Raw genomic sequence first — 24,297 nt, 5'->3', positions numbered from 1 at the left:
GACTTAAAGATTTGCTTCCAAATGTAGGCTCTCTATTCACCTCACAGATTGTTTCTTTTGCTGAGAAGAAACTTTTTAGTTTGAGACCATCTCATTTATTGATTCTTGATTTTAATTCTTGTGTCACAGGAGTCTTATTAAGGAAGTTGGGGTCTAATCTCACATGATGGAGATGAGGGCCTACTTTTTCTTCTATTCAACGCAGGGTCTCTGGTTGTATTCCTAAGTCCTTGATCCATTTTGAGTTAAGTTTTGTGCATGGTGAGAGATAGGGGTTTAATCTCATTTTGTTGCATATGGATTTCTAGTTTTCCCAGCACCATTTGTTGAAAAGGCTTTTTTTTCTCCAATGCATGTTCTTGGCAGATTTTTCTAACATAAGATAATTGTAGTTTTGTGGGTTAGTCTCCGTGTCCTCTATTCTATACTATTGGTCTACCAGTATGTTTTGGTGCCAATACCATGCTGTTTTTGTTACTATTGCTCTGTAGTATAGTTTAAGGTCTGATATAGTGATGCCACCTGCTTTACTCTTCCTGCTAAGGATTGCTTTAGCTATTCTGGGTCTATTATTTTTCCAGATGAATTTCATGATTGATTTTTCTATTTCTATGAGGAATGTCATTGGAATTCTGATTGGAAATGCATTAAATCTGTATAGTGCTTTTGGAAGTATGGTATGTGGAGTTATTTTGAGACACTAAATATTATGTTCATCATCATTTTTTCTTCTAGTTTTAGCATCTTTTGATAATTCTAGCCTAAAATTAATTGTTTTGCTGGAAAATAATTAGTATATAATAAAAATTCATAGTAGCTATTATGAAGACAAACAACAATAAGTATTGGTGAGGATGTGGGGAAAAGGGTACACTCATACATTGCCGGTGGAACCGCAAATTGGTGCAGCCGATACGGAAAGCAGTATGGAGATTCCTTGGAAATCTGGGAATGGAACCACCACTTGACCCAGCTATCCCTCTCCTCAATCTATACCCAAAAGACTTAAAAACAGCATACTACAGGGACACAGCCACATCAATGTTTATAGCAGCACAATTCACAATAGCTAAACTGTGGAACCAACATAGATGCCTTTCAGTGGATGAATGGATAAAAAAAAGTGTGGCATATAGACACAATGGAATTTTACTCAGCAATAAAAGAGAATAAAATCATGGCATTTGCAGGTAAATGGATAGCATTGGAGAAGATAATCTAAGTAAAGTTAGCCAATCCCCCCAAAACAAATGTTGAATGTTTTCTCTGATATAAGGAGGCTGACTCATGGTGGGGTAAGGAGGGGGAGCATGGGAGGAATAGATGAATTCTAGATAGGGCAGAGGGGTGGGAGGGAAAGGGAGGAGGAAGGGGATTAGCAAGGATGGTGGAATGGATAGTTATTATCCAAAGTACATGCATGAAGATATGAATTGGTGTCAACATACTTTATATACAACCAGAGATATGAAAAATTGTGCTGTATACATGTAATAAGAATTGTAATGTATTGCACTGTCATTTATTTTTTTAATCAACAAAAAGTTCATTATCTTAAATTATACAATTCATTATTTTTAGTATATTCACAAGTTGTGCAACCATCATCACTATAAATTCCATTTCATCCAAAAATATACTGTGCACACATTACCGTTGTTTCTCTTCCATACTTCTCCAGACCTGTGGCAAATACTAATCTACTTTTAAGTCTTCAGCTACTTCATTTAAATGGAATTATATAATAAATAGTCCTTTGTGCTTGTCTTCTTTCACTGAACATTTTTTAAGGCTCGTCTTTGCATAGTTTTACCGATAACTTTATTCTTTTTTGTTTACCTAAATCAATTTCTTACCATGATTCTGGGAAAATGGTAATATTCTAACTACATTATTATTTTTATTATCAATATTTTTATTATTATCAATATTTTTATTGTAATTCTGTGAGGAAATTCTTCAAGAAAACTGTACCAGTGAAGTTCATCTTAATAGCTAGAATTCCCTTGCTCTCAAGTGGTTTCCAATCTTGGATAAAAGAGTCTAGGACGACCACCTTTCTTGAGGTTTTCCAGCTCTTTCCTCATTTCCACTTGAACAAACACCAAGCCTGCATCTCTTTCCGCCTGTCACCCCAGAGCTCCTCCCTCTCCCCTAGGTGCCCCCTCCCCGTGGTTGCAGGAGGAGGAAGTGACGCGCCGGAAGTATCCCCGTTCCCCTTACAGTGGGGGAAGGAATCAAACTCCCAAGATGGCGGCGGCGTCGGAGGAGCGGATGGCTGAGGAAGGAGGAGGCGGCCACGGCGACGGCGGCTCCTCTTCGGCCGCCGGCTCTGCTCAGCGACAGCTCCCACCGCCTCCGCCACAGCCTCCGCAGCCGGGGTCCCAGGCACCCCCAGTGCCGGCGCTGGCTCCGGACCAGCTGCCTCAAAACAACACTCTGGTGGCGCTGCCCATCGTAGCCATCGAGAACATCCTCAGCTTTATGTCCTACGACGAAATTAGCCAGCTTCGTCTGGTGAGGCCCCTGGGGACCCTGCCGCCTTCTCCTCTGGGCTGAGTTCTGGGGAGGGGAGGCGCGGGGATTGCGTTCCCGGGGAGGGAGCTCTCCTGGAGCCCCAGCCGGTGCGAGATCCCGGAGCTCGCCCCTCCCCGTCTCGAACTGTCTCTTGGCGTCCGTCAGCGGGAGTGGGCTCGTTCCTGATTGCGCCGTGGCTGCGGGATCGGGGGCTACTTCCCGAGAGAACTTGGCCCCTAGTCGGGAAGCGGGACCGCGGGTGAAGAGGAGTTGGGCTTTCCAGGTATCTGTCCGGAGCGTGGACCCCCCCCCCCGCAGGGGTCTTGTTTCCTGTCTCTTACATACCGCCTCCCAGCCCCCGGCCCGAGTTGGCAGGCAAAACTCAGAAGTGGGCTGATCCCAGCCAGACTTGGTTTGTCTTGCAAGAATAACGAAGGTATTGTTCCCCCCAATCACTCAAAGCTTCCTTGTTGGAGAAGATGAAGTAGGGGTCGTCGATTCTCCCCAAACCCCGATAGAGATAGTGAAAAATTGGAACGTGTTTTCGTGGCTTTAAACCCAAACGTCCTGCTTGACCACTAAAGTAGAGCCCTGGGAAATGACCATTCTGGCCCCTCCTCACCCTGACACTTCCCCTCCGAAGTGAAGTAACTTGCCCTTTGACAGTTTCTCCTTCCCCTCCTTTTGCAATTCATTTTTAAACTGGTGCTTTATGTCCACCCTCCAGCTTTAGGAGAGGTTTATTTATACTTTAAAATCACAGTTGTTCCGTCCAGGATATTTTAAAACAAAAAATTTGCCATTGGAATTTTATTTCACCCCAGTGATTTGACTGAAGATTTGATGAATGTCTTAGTTCAGTCAGATATTTTGCTTCCTTTGAGCGAATTTATCTTTTAAGTGGTCAGGAAATTGAAGGAGGTGGACATTTTGAAGTGATTGCAAGCCGATTCTGTGTAGAAGCTATATCTGCTTGGGATTGTTTTTAAGAGGACAAAGACATTTTGTAAATGTGCTGTGTATAAGCATTTCTTATTAATCAATATGTCATATTTTAGGCTTAGGCCTCCAGTCTGAATTGGTTATAATCGCATTTTTCAAAGGAAATAATATTTTTAAAAGAAAGCTTGTAAATAATCACACTGATGGCCAATTTTTTTCGTAGTCAACACAGCAGTTCAATCATGCCAGTCTGCAGGATGGAAAATTTCTTCAGTTGAAAAGAGATATTTTAAAATTTATTGTCCCTGATTTTCAAAACATTTCATCCTAGAATTTTGTTTAGAATCTTAAATATTTCTTCGGATTTTTACAGACTGGTGTTTGATCCAAATTTACACTATATGCACATGGTGTCTGGAAATTGAACAGAACATTTGATTGAATTGAGCTATTCAGCCAGACAATGGCTCTGTGAAGCTTGAAGTGTTCACAGTTGTGTTTCATTATAAATGTAGAGGAAAACTGTGGGTTTTGTTAGCTTATTTGTTAGTCATTTTACTGTTTTAAAGTTAGAACATTCTTAAGAGGGGAGGGACAGCCCATCTTAGAGAACAAGAGTTAAACACATTCCACAGTTTATTAATAAGTAATAATCTCTTTCAAGTGATATATTCAGCTGCATGCTTAATTTTTAAGCAGTTCTCGTTTTTTGTTTTGTTTTGTTTTGGGTTTTTTTGGTCTTTTAAGGTTACAAATTTATCATTTCAGACATTTTCTGAAGGAGTTCCTTTAGTACCAACTCCCACTCCCACCCCCAGGAAAAGATTTTGTAGCCAGTTTTACATCTGCAAATAAGTTTTTTTGTTTTTGTTTTTGTTTTGTAATGAAGATTTTTTTCTTTCTTTCAGGTTAATGGATAATTCTTAAATAGATTAAATGGATAATCTTTTGTGGGAATTTAGAGGTGTCTTTGGTTTTAGAGTCATTGGTTTGATTTCGGAAGGTACATTTCAGGTAGCATCATAAAAGATGTTCTTTCTTGCCACTAGGTGTCAGCGTTAATTTAATTATGTTTTTTAATGAAATTAAGACAGTGCCTGGTTAGGTACATTCCTTTTCAATTTAAGTGGTTATTTATATTTAAATCTAAGGAATTGTTTACCAAAAAAGAAATCTTGAGACTTAAGTATTGGTACCTGCTGTATGTATTGCAAAATTTCTTTCATTTTAAGAATTTTTTTAAGTAGAATTAAAGCTGGATATGCTTGAAAGAGAATAATATTGAGAACAGAATTCATTTCTGTAAAGCCAAATGGAAAATTCATTTCCATTAGCTATTTGGTGGAATGATGAGCTAGCTTATGCATTGTGTGGGTGTTTTGTTTTGTTTGGACTTTTTTTCTTCCTTCCTACTTTCCTTACTTACCTTATCCTATATGACCTCACTCATAGCCACTGTTAGCACTAACTTAGAGGACAAGTGTACAGTCCATGTGCTTATTTTCTTTGAAAGATTTCCTCTAAGTAGAAATTGCTTAGAATAATGTTTTTTCGATTATGCAGGTTAGTTGATAAGTCTTTGTCTCCAGTTACCATGAATAATTGAAATTTGACTCCAGTTCACTGATTTCCAAGGGACTGTCTGAATGCCTTATTAAATTGGATCTTTTTCTGCCATTGATATTGTTCCAAACATGTACCTAAAACCTGCAAATCCTGATTACACAGAAATAGTTTTATATTTAACTCTTCTAAATATATTTAAAATTATTTGGATGAACACAGCTTTAGAAATGACAAAACATGTACTTTGTTTTTTGCCGGTGCTACATTAGTGTGTCACCCAGGCCCCCTTAGTAGGTACATGAGAGACTTTGAAACAAGTGCCAAAAGTCCCCTACCCTTAGAGAACAGATCAAAGGTAACTTTGAGCCTGTAACTTTGGCTCATAAGCACAGTATTCTTAATCTGCTGAAAAATAAGCACTGGAGGCTTTTAAGAGATGTTTTAGAGAGGCACTATCAAAGGTATTTCCCTGTGATTCAAGTGGAACCATTAGTGGTTCAGAAAACAATTTAATGATAATTCTTATTTATTATCTGGAATGAAATTTTCTGGTCAGCAAGAAAATGTATAGAAACACACTTTGTCCTAAGACATTTTTCTAGAGTGCTCTAAGTAGTTCAGTCTGCTACTTGTGTATAATTCTTTCACATCTTCAAATGTTAGAAGAGTTTTGTTAACCATATTTCACTGCATAATTGTTGAGCTGATTTTATGCCAAAATTTTCCCCAAAAGCAGGGTGCAACCGTTATGTGAAACTTAAAAATTGTGCCAGTATTACTTAAAAATCATTTATTACTAAACTGTCTTTGGTACAAGATGAGGATGCATGTAATAGTTGTGAATATATGTTAAAATTGAATAGTCCAAATTGGTGCACATCATTTCTTCATGACAGTTAAGTGAACATTTGTATTTTTTGAACAAAAATTAACATTAGTTATTGATTTGTGACTACTAGTCAAAATATTACATTAATTGGGGAAATTTACTATGATTCTGTGAAGTATGGACTTACAGAATTAACTCTGAAGACTCTGTGCCACTATCATTGGTTTTATTATCTGACACAAATGCCCCACCCCAGTCCTCAGTGCCACTCTTATTAGATGTGTTTATGGTTAATGCTGCAGCACTCTAAAAAAACCACACCAGTTCCACTTTGGGAAATAAATACTGACAATGCACATGGGCTGAAGAAGACAAACGTGCATCCATATTCACTGGTGAATGCACTGCTGCTCTGTTTACCTTTTAAGTGGCATGAGGAACAGTATTATACCATGCTATAATTATATGATGAAAAGTTATAAGCCAATTTTTGGACTGAAAAAAAAAACAGGCTGTTATGCAGTGGCAACCATTTATGCAGGGTAGAGTAGGTTGGTTGGTAGAAAACGTGAAGGAAAATGGGGGAAATTACTTCTTTTAAACGGGAAGGTTTTGTTGTTGTTTTTTGGTACTGGGCATTGAACTCCAAGGAACTCGACCACTGAGCCACATCCCCAGCCCTATTTTGTATTTTATGTAGAGACAGGGTTCACTGAGGCTGGTTTTGAACTGATAGTCCTGCCTCAGCCTCCTGAGTAGCTGGTATTACAGGCTTGCACCGCCACACCCAGCTAAAGCAAAACAGAAGTTTTGGTTTAAAGTATGGCATGCTCTGCCTTGTATTGCTCAGTGTATACCAAGAGTTCTCAAGTTTTTCTTCCATTCAAGCATTATAATTATACATAGTATTTGGGTTTCTTTTTGACAAAATTATGCATATAAGGAATTTGCTTTCAGTTCCCATTTCCTCTCCCTTTTCTCCCTTTCTCCATTCCCCTTTTCTCCCTCCTCTACTTAACTGAGCTTCCCTTCACTCCTTTGTTTATTTTTGATTGGTACTTTTTACGTATACATAAACGAGTATTCCCTTTGGTACATTTTTATAACTATAAAACATAATTCTGGGTCTGGGGCTATAGCTCAGTGACAGAGCACTTGCCTAGTATGTGAGGCTCTGGGTTCAATCTTCAGCACCACATAAAAATAAACATATAAAATAAAGTTGTCTATGCACAACTACAAAAAAAATTTAAAAACATAATTCTGTTGTAGATTCATTCCATATTTCTCTCCCCTCCAACCTCGTGCCCTCTCATTCTCCTGCTCTACCAATCCCCTCCCTCCCTGGCTGCCTTCTTTCCCTTATTTTGCTTTAGCTTTCACATATGAGAAAAAACATTTGACTGTTGATTTTCTGAGCCTTGCTTATTTCACTTAGCATTATTTTCTCCCCTGTACAGTCTAAAAAGTTATTAGAAGTCCTAAGAATTTACCTTAAAAAATTCTTGAAAACACAAAAATGCCCAACATATGCCATTAGCTGCCAGAACAGTAATATCATCATTGTCTTATTGCCTTTAGAAAATGATGCTTGGATACTTGTTAGAAAATAAGTAAAAAATCAAATAACTTCTTAGCATTATGAGAATAGTTTGATCTTACAGATTTACAGAAAGTATCCTTTGAATCCCCGGAGTCCCCATACCCCACCTTAAGCATCATTGCTCTGTACTGTGTTCTATAGAGAATACACTCTGTTGGCAAATTTTTATAGAGTTTTTTCCCTCCCACATCTCTTCCTCAGGCTTTTGATCTTCTTAATTGGTACTTAAGAGTAGGTAAGAAATTATAATCGCTTAGGGACAGTTTATTCTTCCTGCTAATTTTCACAAAATAAAGGGGCTCAATCAATAACTCTGTTGGCAGTGTAATCATGGAGACATGATGTATACCCTTCCTTGAGCATATTTACAAAGCACCAGAATAACAGATGCAAAGATAGTAAATACACGAATGTTCGGTTAACCAGGAGACTTTCTCAAGATAATGAGTTCTTAATCAGTAAAAATAGAAGAAAATTCCCAGCAGAAAAAAGTGACATATAATGATGAAATTGGAGAAGAGTGATAAAAGGATTGATGAGCTTAAATTTGAAGTATATTAAATATTCTGGATTATTGGTCAGTCTTCCCTCAGCCTTGAACTTTTTTATTTCACAAACCAGTTAAATGTAAGAAACCAGGCTGAGATAGCGTTTATAGGGGGAGCAAAAAGGATATTAAAAAAAAATTTTTTTGTCTTTTAATATCATAATTATTTCATAAGAGTGACTAGATATATCTGCATACTCTGTGCTATAATTTGGATCTGGAATGTCCTTTCAAATGCCTAGATATTAAAGATTTGGTCCCAAGCTTGTTACTCTTGAGAGGTGATGGAATTGTTTTTAAGTGGGGCCTAGTGGGAGGTCTAAGTCATTCATGTGTGTCCTGGAAGAGGACTATTGAACTCCAGTTTATTTCTCTCTCCCATACTTCCTGCCACAAAGTGAACAGTTTTGCTCTGACACACACTCCTATCATGACCTACTATCTCTGCCCTTCAGTTGCCTAAAAGCAATGTCAGCCCAGTCACGGACTGGAGCCTCCAAAACTGTGAGCCAAAATAAACCTTTCCATTTGTAAGCTGTTTATCTCAGGTGTTTGTTGCAGTAAGAAAAAGTTTACACACCCTGATAAGTTCCATGTGATACAGATTCTTAAAATATTAAAGAAGGTACTGTATTAAAAGAGTGATCTGTGCATGTTAAATCCAATTTCGTGATTGGAGATTAGAAGCAAAGAGAACATTTAGTAGAGGTTTCTCTCAACCACCTGCTTTCACCATGAAAGATTAAATGAAACAAACATGAGGTTGTTTACTTTCCCCAATATCTCAGGCCTCTCGCAGCACCTACTTCTGTTTTCCTTCTCCTGTGCCTTTCAGCACCTCAAGCGTTTATACTCAGCAAAGCCTTCCATGATTCTTTTTCCACCTGAAACAGAATTGAACCCAGGCCCTGGAACATGCTAGGCAAGTACTCTACTGCCAAACAACATCCTAAGCTCCAGCCTTGTGTGATTCTTATCTGAACTTAGCCAATATGTCTTTAAGTTCCCTTTACATCATTATTATAATTTTGGAATTATTTTTGGAAGAGCTTGTTTTCCATGAGGTATAAGCTCCATGGGGGTGAGAACATACCTCTTTTCATCATGAATCTGAAGGCCTTAGACAGTCTGTGATTCGATATAAGCACTTCATATCTGTTGAATAAGTAAAAGTCCTTTAAATATTTCACTCCTCTAAATATACAATAGAAAATCTGTCATTGTGAAGTGTTTTCTGCATAAATTATAATAGTGTTAAAAATTGCTGCTAAATACTTCCAGTAGAGATTAGAAGTTTTTTTAAATTTTTTAGTTCACCTAAGATCTTTAACAGATTATAAGGCCATTTTAAGAAAATGGTGACTCAAGAAAATTCTTACAAGAATAAAAATTGATAGGGTAATCTGCAGTGAGTATATAATGAGCAGATAGCCATTTATAATAGTGCATCAGATCTTCTTCATTTTAATCAACACTCAAGTCTTTATATTAATGAGGAGAATAGGCTGGACATGGTGGCACACACCTGTAATCCTAGCAGTTTGGGAGGCTGAGACATGATGATCGCCAGTTCAAAGCCAGCCTTAGCAACGGCGAGGCACTAAGGAATTCAGTGTCTGAATAAAATATAAAATAGGGGTAGGGATGTGGCTCAGAGGTTGATTGACCATGAGTTCAATACCCAGCCACCCCCCCAGAAAAAGAAAGAATAATAACAGATAATAAAAAACAATAATCAGAATAGGTGTTCTCTTTATAGAGTGCATTATAGGAATCCTGGGAACAGACTTCTTAATTGTTTTTCTCAGGCCAGTGTTAAAATGAATTTATATTTTCTTTCCAATTGAATAATCTAGGTGAGATACCTAGAAAATGTAAAACTTGTTGTAATTCTACCTGTAGACATTTGAGGATTACATATATGTGTGTGTGTGTGTGTGTGTGTGTGTGTGTTATATACATACCCACAATATAGTAACAAAATAATCTTAGGAAATCATGCAAGGTAGGTGGAATTTTTTTTATAAAGGATTACAGTATTATGCAAGAGGTGGCAAGTTGTAGCCATATTTAAGTGAGGGAAAATAAGATGAGTTCATAGTAAGAGGAAATAGGACAAAAGAAAATCCAGAATGGTTGTGATTCATTCATTATTCATTTCTAAATGATTTTTTCAATTGTCATTAACTTTTGGCACATTTGCTTTCTTTTACTTGTATTCATTCTTTCTCTAAATATGTATATGCACACATGTGCACATACATAGCAGACAAGGATATATGTATCTCACATATACATTTATTAAATCATTTGAGATATGCAAATATAATTATATGTTCCCCCTAAATACCTCTCTTCCATAATCACAATATCATCACTTTCAAGAAATTTAACATTGCAGAATATATTCAAATTTCTCAATTACCACCAAAATGTCCTTTATAGCTCTTGTGGGAGGTGGGATATTTTGAATCTAATAAAGGAAGGATTCAACTCTAGAACACTCCCCACCTCCCTCCCTCCCTCTCCCCCTCCCTCCCCCCCCCTTTCACACACACACACACACACACACACACACACACACACACTTTTTCATTCTTTCTCAGCATTGACATATTTGAAGAGTCTAGCCTACCACTTGGCTTGTGTAAAATGTTGAGAACTGTAGGGCACCAAATGAATACCTTTTTTAAAAATTGGGTTACATTACACTATATTCCTCTAATATTCCTCTAAGATATAAATAGTTTTATATTTTAACTTTTTTTTTTGGTCTTCCTTTTAGGAACTGGGGATTGAACCCAGGACTTTCACACATATGAGGCACATACTTTGCCACTGAACTACATTCCAGCCCACATTTTGGTATTTTTGAAATAGGAATGTATCTTGATTCACTTTTGTATATATTATTGTAGCATTATTTCTTGGATTTGTTTTTTTTTTCCCCCGAAGACCTTTGATTAAATTGATCATATATCTTTGTCCCTATGGTATCTTAAAATTAAAGAAGTCCAGCATACTGTTTTTCATGTCAACTAAGTTATGTGAGAAAACAATGATATGAATTATGATTATAAGACATATATTGTAAGTCTCAGTGTCAGCTGTTTAAAAACATCTTTAACTCAGTTATCATTAGATATTAAAAGAAAACAGCATGTCTTGCATTAGTAACAAGGGCCATTTTGGCATAGTAAATCTAAAAAAGATTTCTAAACAAATACAAGAAATATTTGTCTTACTGAACACTTAAATTAGAAAGTGAAAAAAGGATAAACATGGCATTTTAAGTCCTGAATTAACAAACTAAGAAAAACTGCATCTATTATTCAGCAAGTAGCAAGAACTTCAGCTAAATATCAGTATCAAACCAATAATTTTTCCAATTAATTCCCTTTGTGGGTATATTTTTTAGTGTTTTATAGGTTATATTTTTCCTAATCTTTAAGTGCCCTGATATTTTGGGGGAGGGGGCTTTTTTGTACTTAAAAATTTTTAATGAAGCCAGGCATGGTGGCATATGCCTGTAATCCCAGTGGCTCAGGAGGCTGAGGCAGAAGGATTTCAAGTTCAAAACCAGCCTCAGCAACTTAATAAGCTCCATGCAACTTAGGGAGACTCTGTCTCAAAAAATAAAAATAAAATAGGCTGGAGATGTGGCTGAGTGGTAAAGCACCCTGGGTTCAATACCTGGTGCTAAAAAAAAAAATTGTTTGTAGTGACATCTAAAGCTTTTTATTTTCATAAAGTATATTAATTTTTAGAGCATATTATCGATGTGAATGCCTATATTGCATTGAGTTTGCCATCTCAGGACTATAAACATCTTGTTAATTAACATATATACATCAGTTATCTTTGCTATTCCTATGGTTTTGCAACTATCATACTATGTAAATTGATTATAGCTTTTTAAATAAAAAGACAAGGGTAATAGTGAAGGCTGTTCCCTATAACATCATTTACATTTTTTTTTTAATGGTCAACCATTTTTTTTTCACTGATACGTAAGTATCATCTAGATTTATTTATTTATTTGTTTGGTACTGAGGCTTGTACTCAGGGGCACTCCACCACTGAGCCACATCCCAGCCCTGTTTTGTATTTTATTTAGAGAAGGTCTCACTGACTTGACTAGTGTCTTGCTTTTGCTGAGGCTGGTTTTGAACTTGTGATCCTTCTACCTTAGTCTCCTAAGCCGCTGGAATTACAGGCCTGAGCCACCGTGCCCAGCAATCCATGCAGATTTTTGAGGTGCCATGTGATGTTTCCACATATTACACATTATTTAATGTTCTAATCCTGGTAAACATCTATCTCTTCAAACCTTTATCATTTCTTTATAATGAATACCACATTTAAAATCCTTTTATTTATCTTTTTTTTAAAATATAAGATACTTTATCCTTATCTGTAGTTACTATTCTGGGCAATAGCATAGCAGAACTTCTTAGTCCTATTTAATTGTAATTTAGTACCCATTGATCACCCTCTCCCAGTCCCTCCCAGCCTCTGCTAAGCTCCATTCTCCTTTCAGTGTCTATGAGCCCTGATGATTTTTCTGCTTGGTCATCATCTGCATTATCTTCTGGGGTCTTATTTTACTGTCATATTGCTAGGATTTTTAAAATTTAATACACAATATTTCTTTCTTTTAGCCTTAGAAAATTATTAACATAACAACATAACCTTAAATTTGGAGCTATACTTTTTTGGCGGTGGGGGGGGTGGGTCAGGGGATACCAGGGATTGAACTCAGGGACACTCAACCACTGAGCCACATCCCCAGCCCTGTTTTGTATTTTGAGACAGGGTCTCACTGAGTTGCTTAGCACCTTACAGTTGCTGAGGCTAGTTTTGAACTGGTGATCCTCCTACCTCAGCCTTCTGAGCCAGGGGGATTACAGGCATGCACCACTGCACCCAACTGGAGCTATACTTTAAATGAGACAATTTTTTTGTTGTTGTTTGGGTTTTTTTGTTTGTTTGTTTGGTGTGTGTGTGTGTGTGTGTGTGTGTTGCTAGGGATTGAACCCAGGGCCTCAGGCTTTTGCACTCTGGATTGAGACATAGCCCCATCCCTAAATGAGATACTTTTACTTGTAAGTTAGCATATACTTCCAATAGTGATCATTAAATTCCTGGCCTTGGGGAAATTCTATGTATTTCTGTTTTCCTGTGGTCATTTTGTTTCTTTTTGAATTCTAAACAAAAGATGTATGCACTTCTTTCCAGTTCTTGTGCTGACAATCAGTGTTTACGGAACATGAAAGGAGGACAGTGATGACTAATGTTTCACATATATTCACTTTGTCTTTTGTGGTGATATTTTAATTTCTTTGTGAACTCTTTTTTTCTTCAACCAGCTTCAAACTACAAATGCCAGTTGAAGTTTCATTTGTAGGCATTTACTTTTTTTTAATACAATTTTTAGAATTATTTTTTAGTTGTACTTGGACACACTATCTTTATTTTATTTATTTTTATGTGGTGCTGAGGATCGAACCCAGGGCCTCACACATGCTAGGCGAGCGCTCTACCACTGAGCCACAATCCCAGCCCCGGCATTTACTTTTTTATCTTTGACTACTTCTCTTGGAGTTTATCTACATTGACTTCAGCTATCTCCAGAGAAATTTCCAGAACCATATCCTTAGTCCTAATATTCCAGGGCTTACAGAAAATAACTAACCAACTATCCTAGTATGAGATCTTTCAAAAATGAGTGATCTTTTCTTTTTTCAAGTGATTTCTTATTATCATCTGATCTCCCTGCTCAAAACACAGAAAATTCTATTCTCATTTTTGTCCAAACTAGTCAATACTAATATCCAGTTGAATTTCAAGATGATCAGTGAAAGACAGGTAAGCCCTAGCACTAGCTAGATTCAGTGCAGCAAAATTCAAAATAATTTCAGCAATACCTTGAAAAAAATTTTAATAGTAATTGACCTTTGTTTTTCTCTGTTGTTTTCACTGCTGAGAAACTATTTCATCTCTGACCTTAACTGCATTGTGAATGTAATTGTAATGTCTGTGGAGACTACAAGGTTATGTTAGAGGGTACATACCATGTCTTTCTTTTTAATAACTCTTTCCATCTTATGATGTAAAGCATCAAGTAGTTTTGACAACAAAAATTAGTTTTTGCAGTCCCCAACTTTTACTTTCCGTAGGTACCACTTTCAAGTTCTTTGGCTGATCTTCTATTGATTTTCTACTATGAAAGAAGAGAGGTTAGCCCTCTTTGTATCCCATATTTTACACACAAAAACACACTGCCATTTTCTTCCTCCAATAATACAGTAAAAGCTTATTTTCTGCTGGGCACAGTGGCACATGCCTATGATCCCAGCAGCTCAGGAGACTAAAGCAGGAGGAATGCAAGTTTAAAGCCAACCTAAGCAACTTAAATGAGACCCTGTCTCAAAATAAATTTTTAAAAGGGCTGGGGATGTGGCCATTGGATTCATTCCCTAGTAACAAAGTATTTTCTTCTCACATAAAACATGGTACTAGTGTCTGTGACAATGTGGTTATTCAGGATTAGTATACTGATTGTCAAAGTAGAACCAACAGCGATTCCCAGGATCTTTCCAGGGGTCCTTAAAATCTAAAATATTTTCGTTAAATAATATTAAAATATTTGTGTTTTTGACTCTTCTTTCACAGCTATAGAGTGGCAGTTTTTCAATAGTTGTGTGAAATGGAATGATGTCTATATACTGACAGTAAATAAAATGTGTGCTTATGTGTTCTTATGTTTTTAAAAGGTTTCTAAGTTCTCAACTTTTCAAAAATGTAATATAATGTCACTATATTTTGTTTTGGAAGTAAGAGTTATTTTTCCTTAAAAACCGTTAAATGTTAACTTGTTTGCTGGATTTTTTTTTCAGTGATACTGAACAAATATTGATAACTGGTTTCATTTAATTAGAAATAGATTCTACCACATTTTAAAATAACGTTCGTTAGAAATTACTCTGGGTACTTACATTTTATTATGTTTTAATTTATTATGAGGTGAAAAGAACTGTTTTCCTTAATACTTTTCACATGGCATGCTGTGGTATAGGAACTATCTAGTATTAATATTAGAATAGTAAGGCCTTCATGAACTTCATCCCAGTTTGCCAGAATGATTTTTCTTCCTATATTTTCAGGAGGAAACAAGTAGATTGCTTCATCAGCATTTCATTTCAACAAATATTTTTCAAGCATTTGTGCTTAGATACTACGAGAAAGATAGAAGCATAAGATAAATTGTGTGTAATTGACCTGTCAGAAATTTATTTCAGTGTCTTAAGTACCCATCCCTATCCAGTAATCAACATTCAGGTTGATGACTGAATTGCTGCAGAATTCTCCGCAATCAAAAACCAAACAGATATTATATATTAGGTTTAATTAAGATACAAAAGATAGGAGCCGGGGTTATGGCTCAGTGGCGGAGTGCTTTCCTAGCATGTGTGAGGCCCTGGGCTCAATCCTCAGCACCACATAAAAATAAATAAATAAAATAAAGATATTGTGTCCAACGAAGGAATAAATATTTTTAAAAAAAGATTCAAAAGATGCTAGGATATCTCAGAAATATAACAAATATGCAGGGAAAAGTTTTTTAATTAGCGTTAACCAAATGATTTAGCATGTATTATTTTAATGATACCCCTATAACTAAAAATACTGTTCACAGTGTATTGATGACTGTCTCAGGTGCTCAAATGATAGCTGACATGCACAAAATACATACAGATTGGGTTTCAGATGAGCTGTTTTGACTTCTGATCTTTTGCTTTTACTTAAACACCATGTTCCTTGAGAGTTCGAAATAGTTCTTTCTCCTACACTTGAAGATATTTTGGAGGATATAGCAGAAACTAGTCTAAAGGCTTCGACTCCTTATTCTCTATAGTTAAATTACTAGAATAAATTAAAATTCTCATTTGCTTATAATTGATATAAATTTTGTGAGAGGTTTGAAATTTGAATGTACTTTTTTGGCTATCGGAAATTTTCTTGTTTCATGCTATTAAAAATTTTCAAATACATTGTTTTACTGATCTTAATAACTAGTCTCTGAGAACATTCAGTTGACACTTAAATGATATTCATTTGCCCACAATGTAATATTAGTAATGAGATGCCATAGAAATTACATAGATTAAGGGATTTACCCACTGCCACTAATAAGAGATTCAGACAACAATTGGTGAACAAGTAGAGAGAACTTTTGGTCATCAGTTAATTGTCTATTAATAATTTAGTTATTAATTTTGTTTTTATTCTGCCTCCCCTGTCCTCATAGGTTTGTAAAAGAATGGACTTGGTCTGCCAGAGAATGTTGAATCAGGGATTTCTGAAAGTGGAAAGGTACCATAATCTATGTCAGAAACAAGTTAAAGCACAACTTCCAAGGTATGATATGGTAAACAATGGAATTAATTTATAGTTGGGGGTATTTTTGTTTCTTGTTTCAGAGGTTTTTGTTTGTTTTTATTTTTGTAAGGATAGTATTTATTTGTTTATTTATTTAGAGACAGGATCTTGATGTACTGCTTGGGCTGGCCTTGAACTTGCAGTCCTCTTGAATTATAAGCATGCATCACTGTACCTGGCTAGACTTTTAGTGTTTTCAATAATGCTGATAGGAAAACCAGGTATCTTCATGTAAATCAATGAATTTTTTTTTGGACCCCTTCCTCAGACTGTATACAAAAGGACCATAGATCCAAGTGTAGATTGTCAGCCCAATACTCTGAAATCATCCTTAGAAGAAAACATAAATAATAAATCTTCATGAATTTGGATTGGGTAATGGTTTCTTCTACATGACAACAAAAACATAAATGGTAAAAAAATAAAGTAGGCAAGTTAACGTCAGAATTTTACAAAGTTTTGTGGCTTAAAGGATACCATCAAGAAAGTGAAAAAAAAAAAAAAAACCCATAGAGAAAATTGTGTGAATCATATTTGATAAATGACTTGTATTTAAATTATGTGAGAAACTTTGACAACTCAAAAAACAACCAAATTCAAAGTGGACAAATAATCTCTTTCTCCAGAAAAGATATACTCATACCTGGTAAGCATATGAAAGATGGAAGATGTTCAGTATCAATTGTTATAAGGGAAATGTGACTAAAACCATTACAAGGGGCTGGGAATATATCTCAGTTGTTGAGTGTTTGCCTTGCATGCACAAGGCCCTGGGTTCAATCCCCAGCACCACCAAAAAAAAAAAAAAAAAAATTATTATGAGATAACACTTTCCATCCTCTTGGGTGGTGAAATAAGAAACCAAAAATGTTGAGTGAAATGTGGATATTGGAGCCTTCTTTTATTACCATTGAAATATAAGACAGTACAGCCACTTTTAAAAACAGTTTGGCTGTTTTTAAAAAGTTAAATAGACTTACCATATGACCCAGTAATTTTACTCCTAAAGAGAAACTAAAACGTGTTCACACAAAATCTTATGGGTGGGAGTAGGGGATGTAACTTAGCAGTAAAGTACTTATCTAACATACATGAGGCTCTGCCTCAGTCCCCAGCATGGCTAAAGTATCAAAAACTTGTGTATAAATGTTATTGGCAGCATTATTTATAATAACCAAAAAGTAGAAACAACCCAATTATACATTAGCTAATAACTAGATGATAGAATGTTCAGCAATAAACAGGTACATGCTGGAATATGAATAAACCATGAGAACTATGTTAATGAAAGAAACCAGACCCAAAAACACATACTGTGATTCCTTTTTTTACAAACATGTTCAGAATAAACAAATGTATAGAAATAGAAAATAGATTAGTAGTTGGCAGAATGAAGAGTGTTAATGGTTACATGTCCTTCATCTATGATTAAAATGTTCTGTAATTAGGTGGTGATAATTGTACAACGCTGAATATATTAAACACTAAATTGTACACTTTAAAATAGTGAAGTTTATATGTGTTAATTCCTTCTGAACAAAATTGTTGAAAAGTTTGAAGGAAGTAAATTTCATTTTAATTTTTGTGGTACATGGGATTGAAACAGGAATCTTGCACATGCTAGGCAAGTGCTCTACGGATAAGCTGTCCCCGGCTCAGGAAATAAATTTTATGAGCAAAAATATGTAGTCTTTTACCTAAGGGTCCCAATATATTTATTTCATTTACCTAATTTCTCTGATTCTCATAGCCATTAGAGTGATAATAGCCAAGAAAACAAGTCAGAGATTGAAATTAAGTTAAAAAAAAAAAATTATTTTTTGTAGTGCTATGGCTTTAACTCAGGGCTTCTTGCTTTCTAGGTAACTGCTCTATCACTGAACTGTATTCCCAGTCCTAATTCTTTTTTAATATGAAGTTATTTTTTCCCCAAAATATTTTGTCATTAAGTGCTAGTCCTCTGGAAGGATTCCTGTGCATTATAATTAAATTATGACCCAAATGTAGATTTCTAAGTTGATAATGTGTCAGTATTACACCATTTTATTAAGGCATTTTAATTGTTTAACATTTTAGTTCACAGTTATGCTTTAATTATCATTTATTTTTGTATCATTATTTTAGGAGAGAGTCAGAAAGGAGAAACCATTCTTTAGCTCGTCATGCAGACATCCTTGCTGCTGTGGAAACAAGGCTGTCACTATTAAATATGACTTTTATGAAGTATGTAGATTCCAATCTCTGCTGCTTCATCCCAGGAAAGGTAAAATACAACTGCTTGTCCAAAATAGCTTGATTGTCCTGTGTAAATTTTAAATTATTATGAACTTATTATTAAAATTATTATATATTTTAAATTATTATTTATAAACTTATTTAAATTATTATAAGTGATTTTTGAGATGTTAGAATTGTTCTTCTGAATAAGTTTCTATGAATGTCTTTGTTGTATAGTTATCAATAAAGATATGTATGTGTGATGTTTATATTTAAAATTCCAATTATGAAATTCACAGTAGAAGCTCTGGTAGTCTGTAAAAAGCTTGGTTAAGCGTTCATATGCAAGCTTGGCACAGTGACACATGCCTGTAATCTCAGTGACTCTGGAGGCTGAGGCAGGAGGACTGCAAGTTCAATGCCAGTCTCAGCAACTTAACAAGGCCCTGACAATTTAGTGAGACACTGTCTTAAAATAATAAAATTTTTTAAAAAGTCTAACTCAATGGTTAAGTGTCCGTGGGTTCAATTCCTGGTAACAAAAAGAAGAAAGAATTCATACTCAAGAAAAAATCCTGAAGTTTTACTTACATTAAATGCCTAAGATACTGCAATGAATAAGAGATGGGTTATCCTGCTTTCAAGATTTTGTAATTTGGGGGAGGTGGAGAAAGACAAGTTTGTTTTGTTTTTTTGGAGAAATGTTTTATAATGACAACCTTATAAACTTTCAGATTTGACCAGAATACATAATTGCCACATAACAACACAATCAGAGCTAAGTAATGGTCCTCTTTAGTATAGAAATAAGTATATTTTGGTATATTTACCTTTAATAAATTAATGAAAATCCCAACATACCACATGCTCCTTAATGAACTGTAAATCCAGTTGAGATATAGAAGCAGTAGAGAAGTACTTAAAGTCATTTTGACACCTGCTTGGAAAAGATCTTAAAATGGTTGTAATGTTGTATTTTTGTTATTTCCATAGATAATTTATATTGGCAATACCATATATGTACTATCTTTTTTTTAGTTTTCTATGACATTTATTCTGAGGGACAGTCCTACAACTTATAATTTCTTTTAAACAATGAACACATCTTCTTATAGGGTTTGGGTTTGGGTGTTTTTTTGTTTTTGTTTTAGTAGAGGGACACAATACCTCTATTTTATTTATTTACTCTTAGATAGTGCTGAGGATCGAACCCAGTACCTCACACATGCTAGACAACCACCCCCCCAGCCCCTACTTATAATTTTATTGAAATATTCCTTGATATATATCACTTTTCTTATATTACCTACAAAGGCTTTTATAGTTACTATAAGAGGATAACTAACTAGAAGCTTTAGATTCTGATTTTTTTTGTTTTTTTTTTTTTGGTTCTAGAGATTGAATCCAAGAGTGCTTTACCACTGACCTACATCCCCAGCCCTTTTATGTTTTATTTTAAAACGGGGTCTTGCTAAATTGCTGAAGCTGGCCTAGAATTTGTAATCCTCCTGCTTTAGCCTCCCAAGTTGCTGGGATTATAGGCATGTGCCACTGTGCTTGGCATAGATTCTGATTCTTATGCCAGATTTTATCTGAATCTGATTTATTAAATCCTTAACTCGTAGTGTTACTTTTGAGTCAGTATAGGTTGTCCCCTCCAGCTTCATAATTTTTATTGCACGTCTCATTTTTAGAGTATGAACATTTAAGAAGACATTTACAGTTTTCAGAACTTCAGACAGTTCAGGTAGCTGTTAAACTAACAAGAGTGGAGTAATTTGTGGCCAAGTTCATGGGTCTGCAGAAATTAAAATATTTACTATTTGACTTTTACAGAAGAAGATGCCAGTCAGTAATGGGGATTTTTGCTATATAAGCAAAAGAGCTCAAATCCATTTGAGTCCTGTTTTTTTTTTCAGGGGAGGGGGAGGGTGGGAATACCTGTTGGCTTCTCACTTTAAATTTTAATTCCCAAATAAAAGAACAAAATTAAGTTGCAGCCACAGAGGACATCTATAGTTTCCAAGATGCAATAGATCCTACTATCTATTTCATTGATAAGAAAACTAAGGCCTAGAGAAGTTGATTTGACAAAAGCTATACTTCAGTCTTTTGATTTCTCAATTGCTTTTTTTTTTACTTTTATCGTCCATTTTTCCTTACTAGCACCCATTTCTTCACGAGAATTTATCCTAATTTTTTCTCCTACAAGCTCCTATCAAAAAATAACACACTTTTTGTGTTTATTCAGATATGTGTACCATCATACTTAATTCAGCTTGAATTAGTTTTGTTCCTAAAAGTACCTTCTTTATAGCTTATATTTTTTCTAAAACAACAGTATGTATACTCAGAATTTTTATTATTTGTGTTGCTGATTTTTTTTTTTTTTTTAAATAAATGACCCAACTTCTCACAAAGTCACACCACTTAAAGGTTCTACGTCTTCCCAACAACTCCCAGCTCAGAACCAAGCCTTCAACAGATTAGCATTTGGGGAACATTCCAGATATATATTATAGCAAATATTATACGAATAATTTTCTTTCTGCCCTATATAATTTTGATTCTCTGGTGATTTATTCCTGTTATCCCTCTGAATGTGCTCCTGGATTATAATAGTTCAGGAGCTTTTATACTTTGCAAGAGAACTCATTTTGTGAATAAGATTGTGTATCCATTTTGTTAAAATTTGGAACTACTATTAGCATTTTATTTCACACGTGAATCTAGGCAGTAATAATGTAGTTTAAATTAGATTGCCAGAATTGTACCACAATTTTGAGAGTTTGCTGCTATTATCTAAGGCAGGGACCAACAAACGTTTCTGGTAAATATTTTTGACTTTATGGACCATGTGGTCTCTGTTATAACCAATGGACTTGGAGAAATAACCATGGACAACATGTAGTTCTAGTAAAATTTAATTTGTAAAAACTGGCACAGACCAAATAGAAAAATATTTGGACCACACTGACATCCCATTCATCTTCTCTCAGAACTGTTGCTATAAATGGTTGACTTTCTTTTTTTTTTTTTTTTTTTTTTGAGAATTTTTAATATTTATTTTTTAGTTTTCGGCGGACACAACATCTTTGTTTGTATGTGGTGTTGAGGATCGAACCCGGGCCGCATGCATGCCAGGCGAGCGCGCTACCACTTGAGCCACATCCCCAGCCCCGGTTGACTTTCTTAAATCTTAGATTATATAAATCTGACACATGGAAGTTGTACTTTTTATACTAATCTCATGTCCACAGCAGGAGTTCCCACTAAAAATTTGTGCTGTATGTGAGTGGTGGACAGCTAACCATTCTGGAACATATAGTAATGCAGTATGACATGATAGTCCCTGCTCTTGATCATTATTAGTAGCCCTGGTAAATCTTGTGTTCTCATGGAAATACAGTGTTGTCCAAAGTTAGGGTTTCCCCAATGTGAGTGTATGTCTTAAAGCTGTCCCTAAACAGATGTAAACTCTATATATTAATGTGACTGGTTTGTTTTTAATGTTTTGGGAAAGAAAACTAGTGTTGTCATATTTTGTTATCCAGAGCCAAAAGTTACACACCTTTTTTCCTGTTTGCTTTTACATTTTATCTATATTTGTCTTTTTCCCCCTGAATAATTTGAAGATAAGTTGGAAACATTATGATCCTTAAATTTTTGTGTTTCTTAAATATTTCAGTACATTTCCTAAGACACTCACTTAACCACAATACAAACAAAAAAATTGGAAAATTTAACACTGATATAACAACAAATTTATATTCAAATTTCATTACTTTTGTGGGGGGATGGGCTTACTGGGGATTTAACCCAAGGGCACTTTAACACTGAGCTACATCCCTAACCCTTTTTATTTTTTTACTTTGAGACAAGAGTCTCACTAAGTTGCTGAGGCTAGCTTCTAACTAATAATCCTCTTGTCTCAACCTCTCAAGTCACCAGAGTTACAGGCATGTACCACCATGCCAGCAGATTTCATTACATCTCAATAATACTTGTCCTAGCAGGATTTTTTCCTCATTCCAGAATCTAATCTTAGGACTGTATGTGGATTCTAATCTTGAATCTGATACAGTTTCCTAGTCTGTTTTTGTATCTCTTGATTTTCACTTTTTTAAACAGCATAGGTTAGATATTTTGAGGGATGTCTTTCAGTTTAAGTTTTTATAATGTTTCCTGGCTTCATTTATTTTATAATTTTTAAAAAATTTTTTTAGTTGTAGATGGACAATATCTTTATTTTATTTATTTATTTCTATGTGGTACTGAGAATCAAATTCAGACCCTCATGCATGTGAGGCAAGCACTCTACCACTGAGCTTTATAATTGATTTTAATGTGAATATGCTCGTAAAAATCAAGATTAGTTGGGAGCTTTTCTTTGTTTTACTGTGAATGTCCTAAAATATACGTAACTATAAGCTTTTAAAATGAAAAAAAAGAAAATTGGTCTATTTTCCTATTGAATTGTTAAATCCCTCCTCCACCCCCATCTTCCTGATCAGCTTTTTCTGTGCAGCAGCCTTAAATACAAACAGTGCAGAGAATCACCAGACTGATACATGTCAAAACAGGCACTTCTGTAATCCCAGCAGCTTGGGAGGCTGAGGCAGGAGGATCACAAGTCATTTGAGGAAACCATGTAAGGGGTAGAAAATTTAAGAGGCTATAATACTTGAAACTATATTCAAATACATGCCATACAAGAAATATTCAAAAAGTTTAAATGCACTTAAAAATTTTAATATGAAAAAAATTTAAGTTAAGTAAAATAGGTGGAAGGAGAAGTTAAGGAAATCTCAAGTAAAATAAAAAGACAAAGTGAGGAAAAATGAGATCATACAGTCAATATTCAAATAAGCTTTGTTTGCTAAACAGATTAAAAAAGAGATGTTCTCTTACCCAAAAAGCCTAACAACTTAATATGTCATTTATTACTATGCCAATGTAAACAGAAATGAAAATTGACGAACTTTGCGTATTAGAAATGCAACAGTAGTTTGGCTTGTACCATACTTTTTTAAAACTTAAAAATATTTTTTATTACTTACTACTTTTACCTGAAGCCTATGTAGGCTTCAGTGTGTGGCATATTATTTGAAAGGCATAGAAAAAACCATTAGGTGGTCTTTCCACTTTCCACTCAACGTAATTTATAGAAAATGACCATACCTACTCAGAAAATGAACGATTTTTCAGATGTGGTGAGTCTTGTATATGCCTTTAAAAGCCATTGTAGCCACCAATAAATCTGAATGGAAGGTGTGTAGTTCTTTCATAGTGTTGTTTTGGTTCATCAAGTTTTTTTTGGTTTGGTATCCTTCATCTTGTCCTTTGCTTCCCCCTATCTACTATCTAACCATTATAAGCAACTATTTTAAATTTTATTGAAAATGTGAATTATCCCACTTGATTTAAATCTATATATAGTAAGATTTGAAAATATTACCTTTCCTAATAAGAGATTTAAGCATTTGCAAAGAGATACTTTGCGTTCATACTATCTTTAGAAGACTAAATACTAAAGAATATTTCATAATTTCTTTTATAGATGTACTTTTAGTATCAGCATCCCTGTGGGATATTTTGACATGAAATTTTCTGAAGAATAATGATTATGGAAAA

General features: G+C 35.1%; 2 protein-coding genes across 2 annotated transcripts in view; one reads left to right on the top strand and one right to left on the bottom strand.

Annotated features, from left to right (window-relative positions):
* Tp53bp2 (tumor protein p53 binding protein 2) overlaps positions 1-24,297 on the bottom strand; it is a 199,231-nt gene that overhangs the window by 140,373 nt on the left and 34,561 nt on the right. The window lies entirely within an intron of this gene.
* The window catches only part of Fbxo28 (F-box protein 28), a 32,252-nt gene continuing 10,192 nt past the window's right edge, over positions 2,238-24,297 (top strand). The window contains exons 1-3 of the mRNA XM_076831687.1: positions 2,238-2,517; positions 16,316-16,425; positions 18,571-18,709. Coding sequence (XP_076687802.1) covers positions 2,251-2,517; positions 16,316-16,425; positions 18,571-18,709 — 516 coding nt within the window. The 5' untranslated portion in view covers positions 2,238-2,250. The remainder of the gene's footprint in view (positions 2,518-16,315; positions 16,426-18,570; positions 18,710-24,297) is intronic.

Source organism: Callospermophilus lateralis, chromosome 13, assembly GCF_048772815.1.
Source record: "Callospermophilus lateralis isolate mCalLat2 chromosome 13, mCalLat2.hap1, whole genome shotgun sequence".
NCBI lineage: Eukaryota > Metazoa > Chordata > Mammalia > Rodentia > Sciuridae > Callospermophilus > Callospermophilus lateralis.
This window is presented reverse-complemented; position numbering and strand designations above follow the sequence as displayed.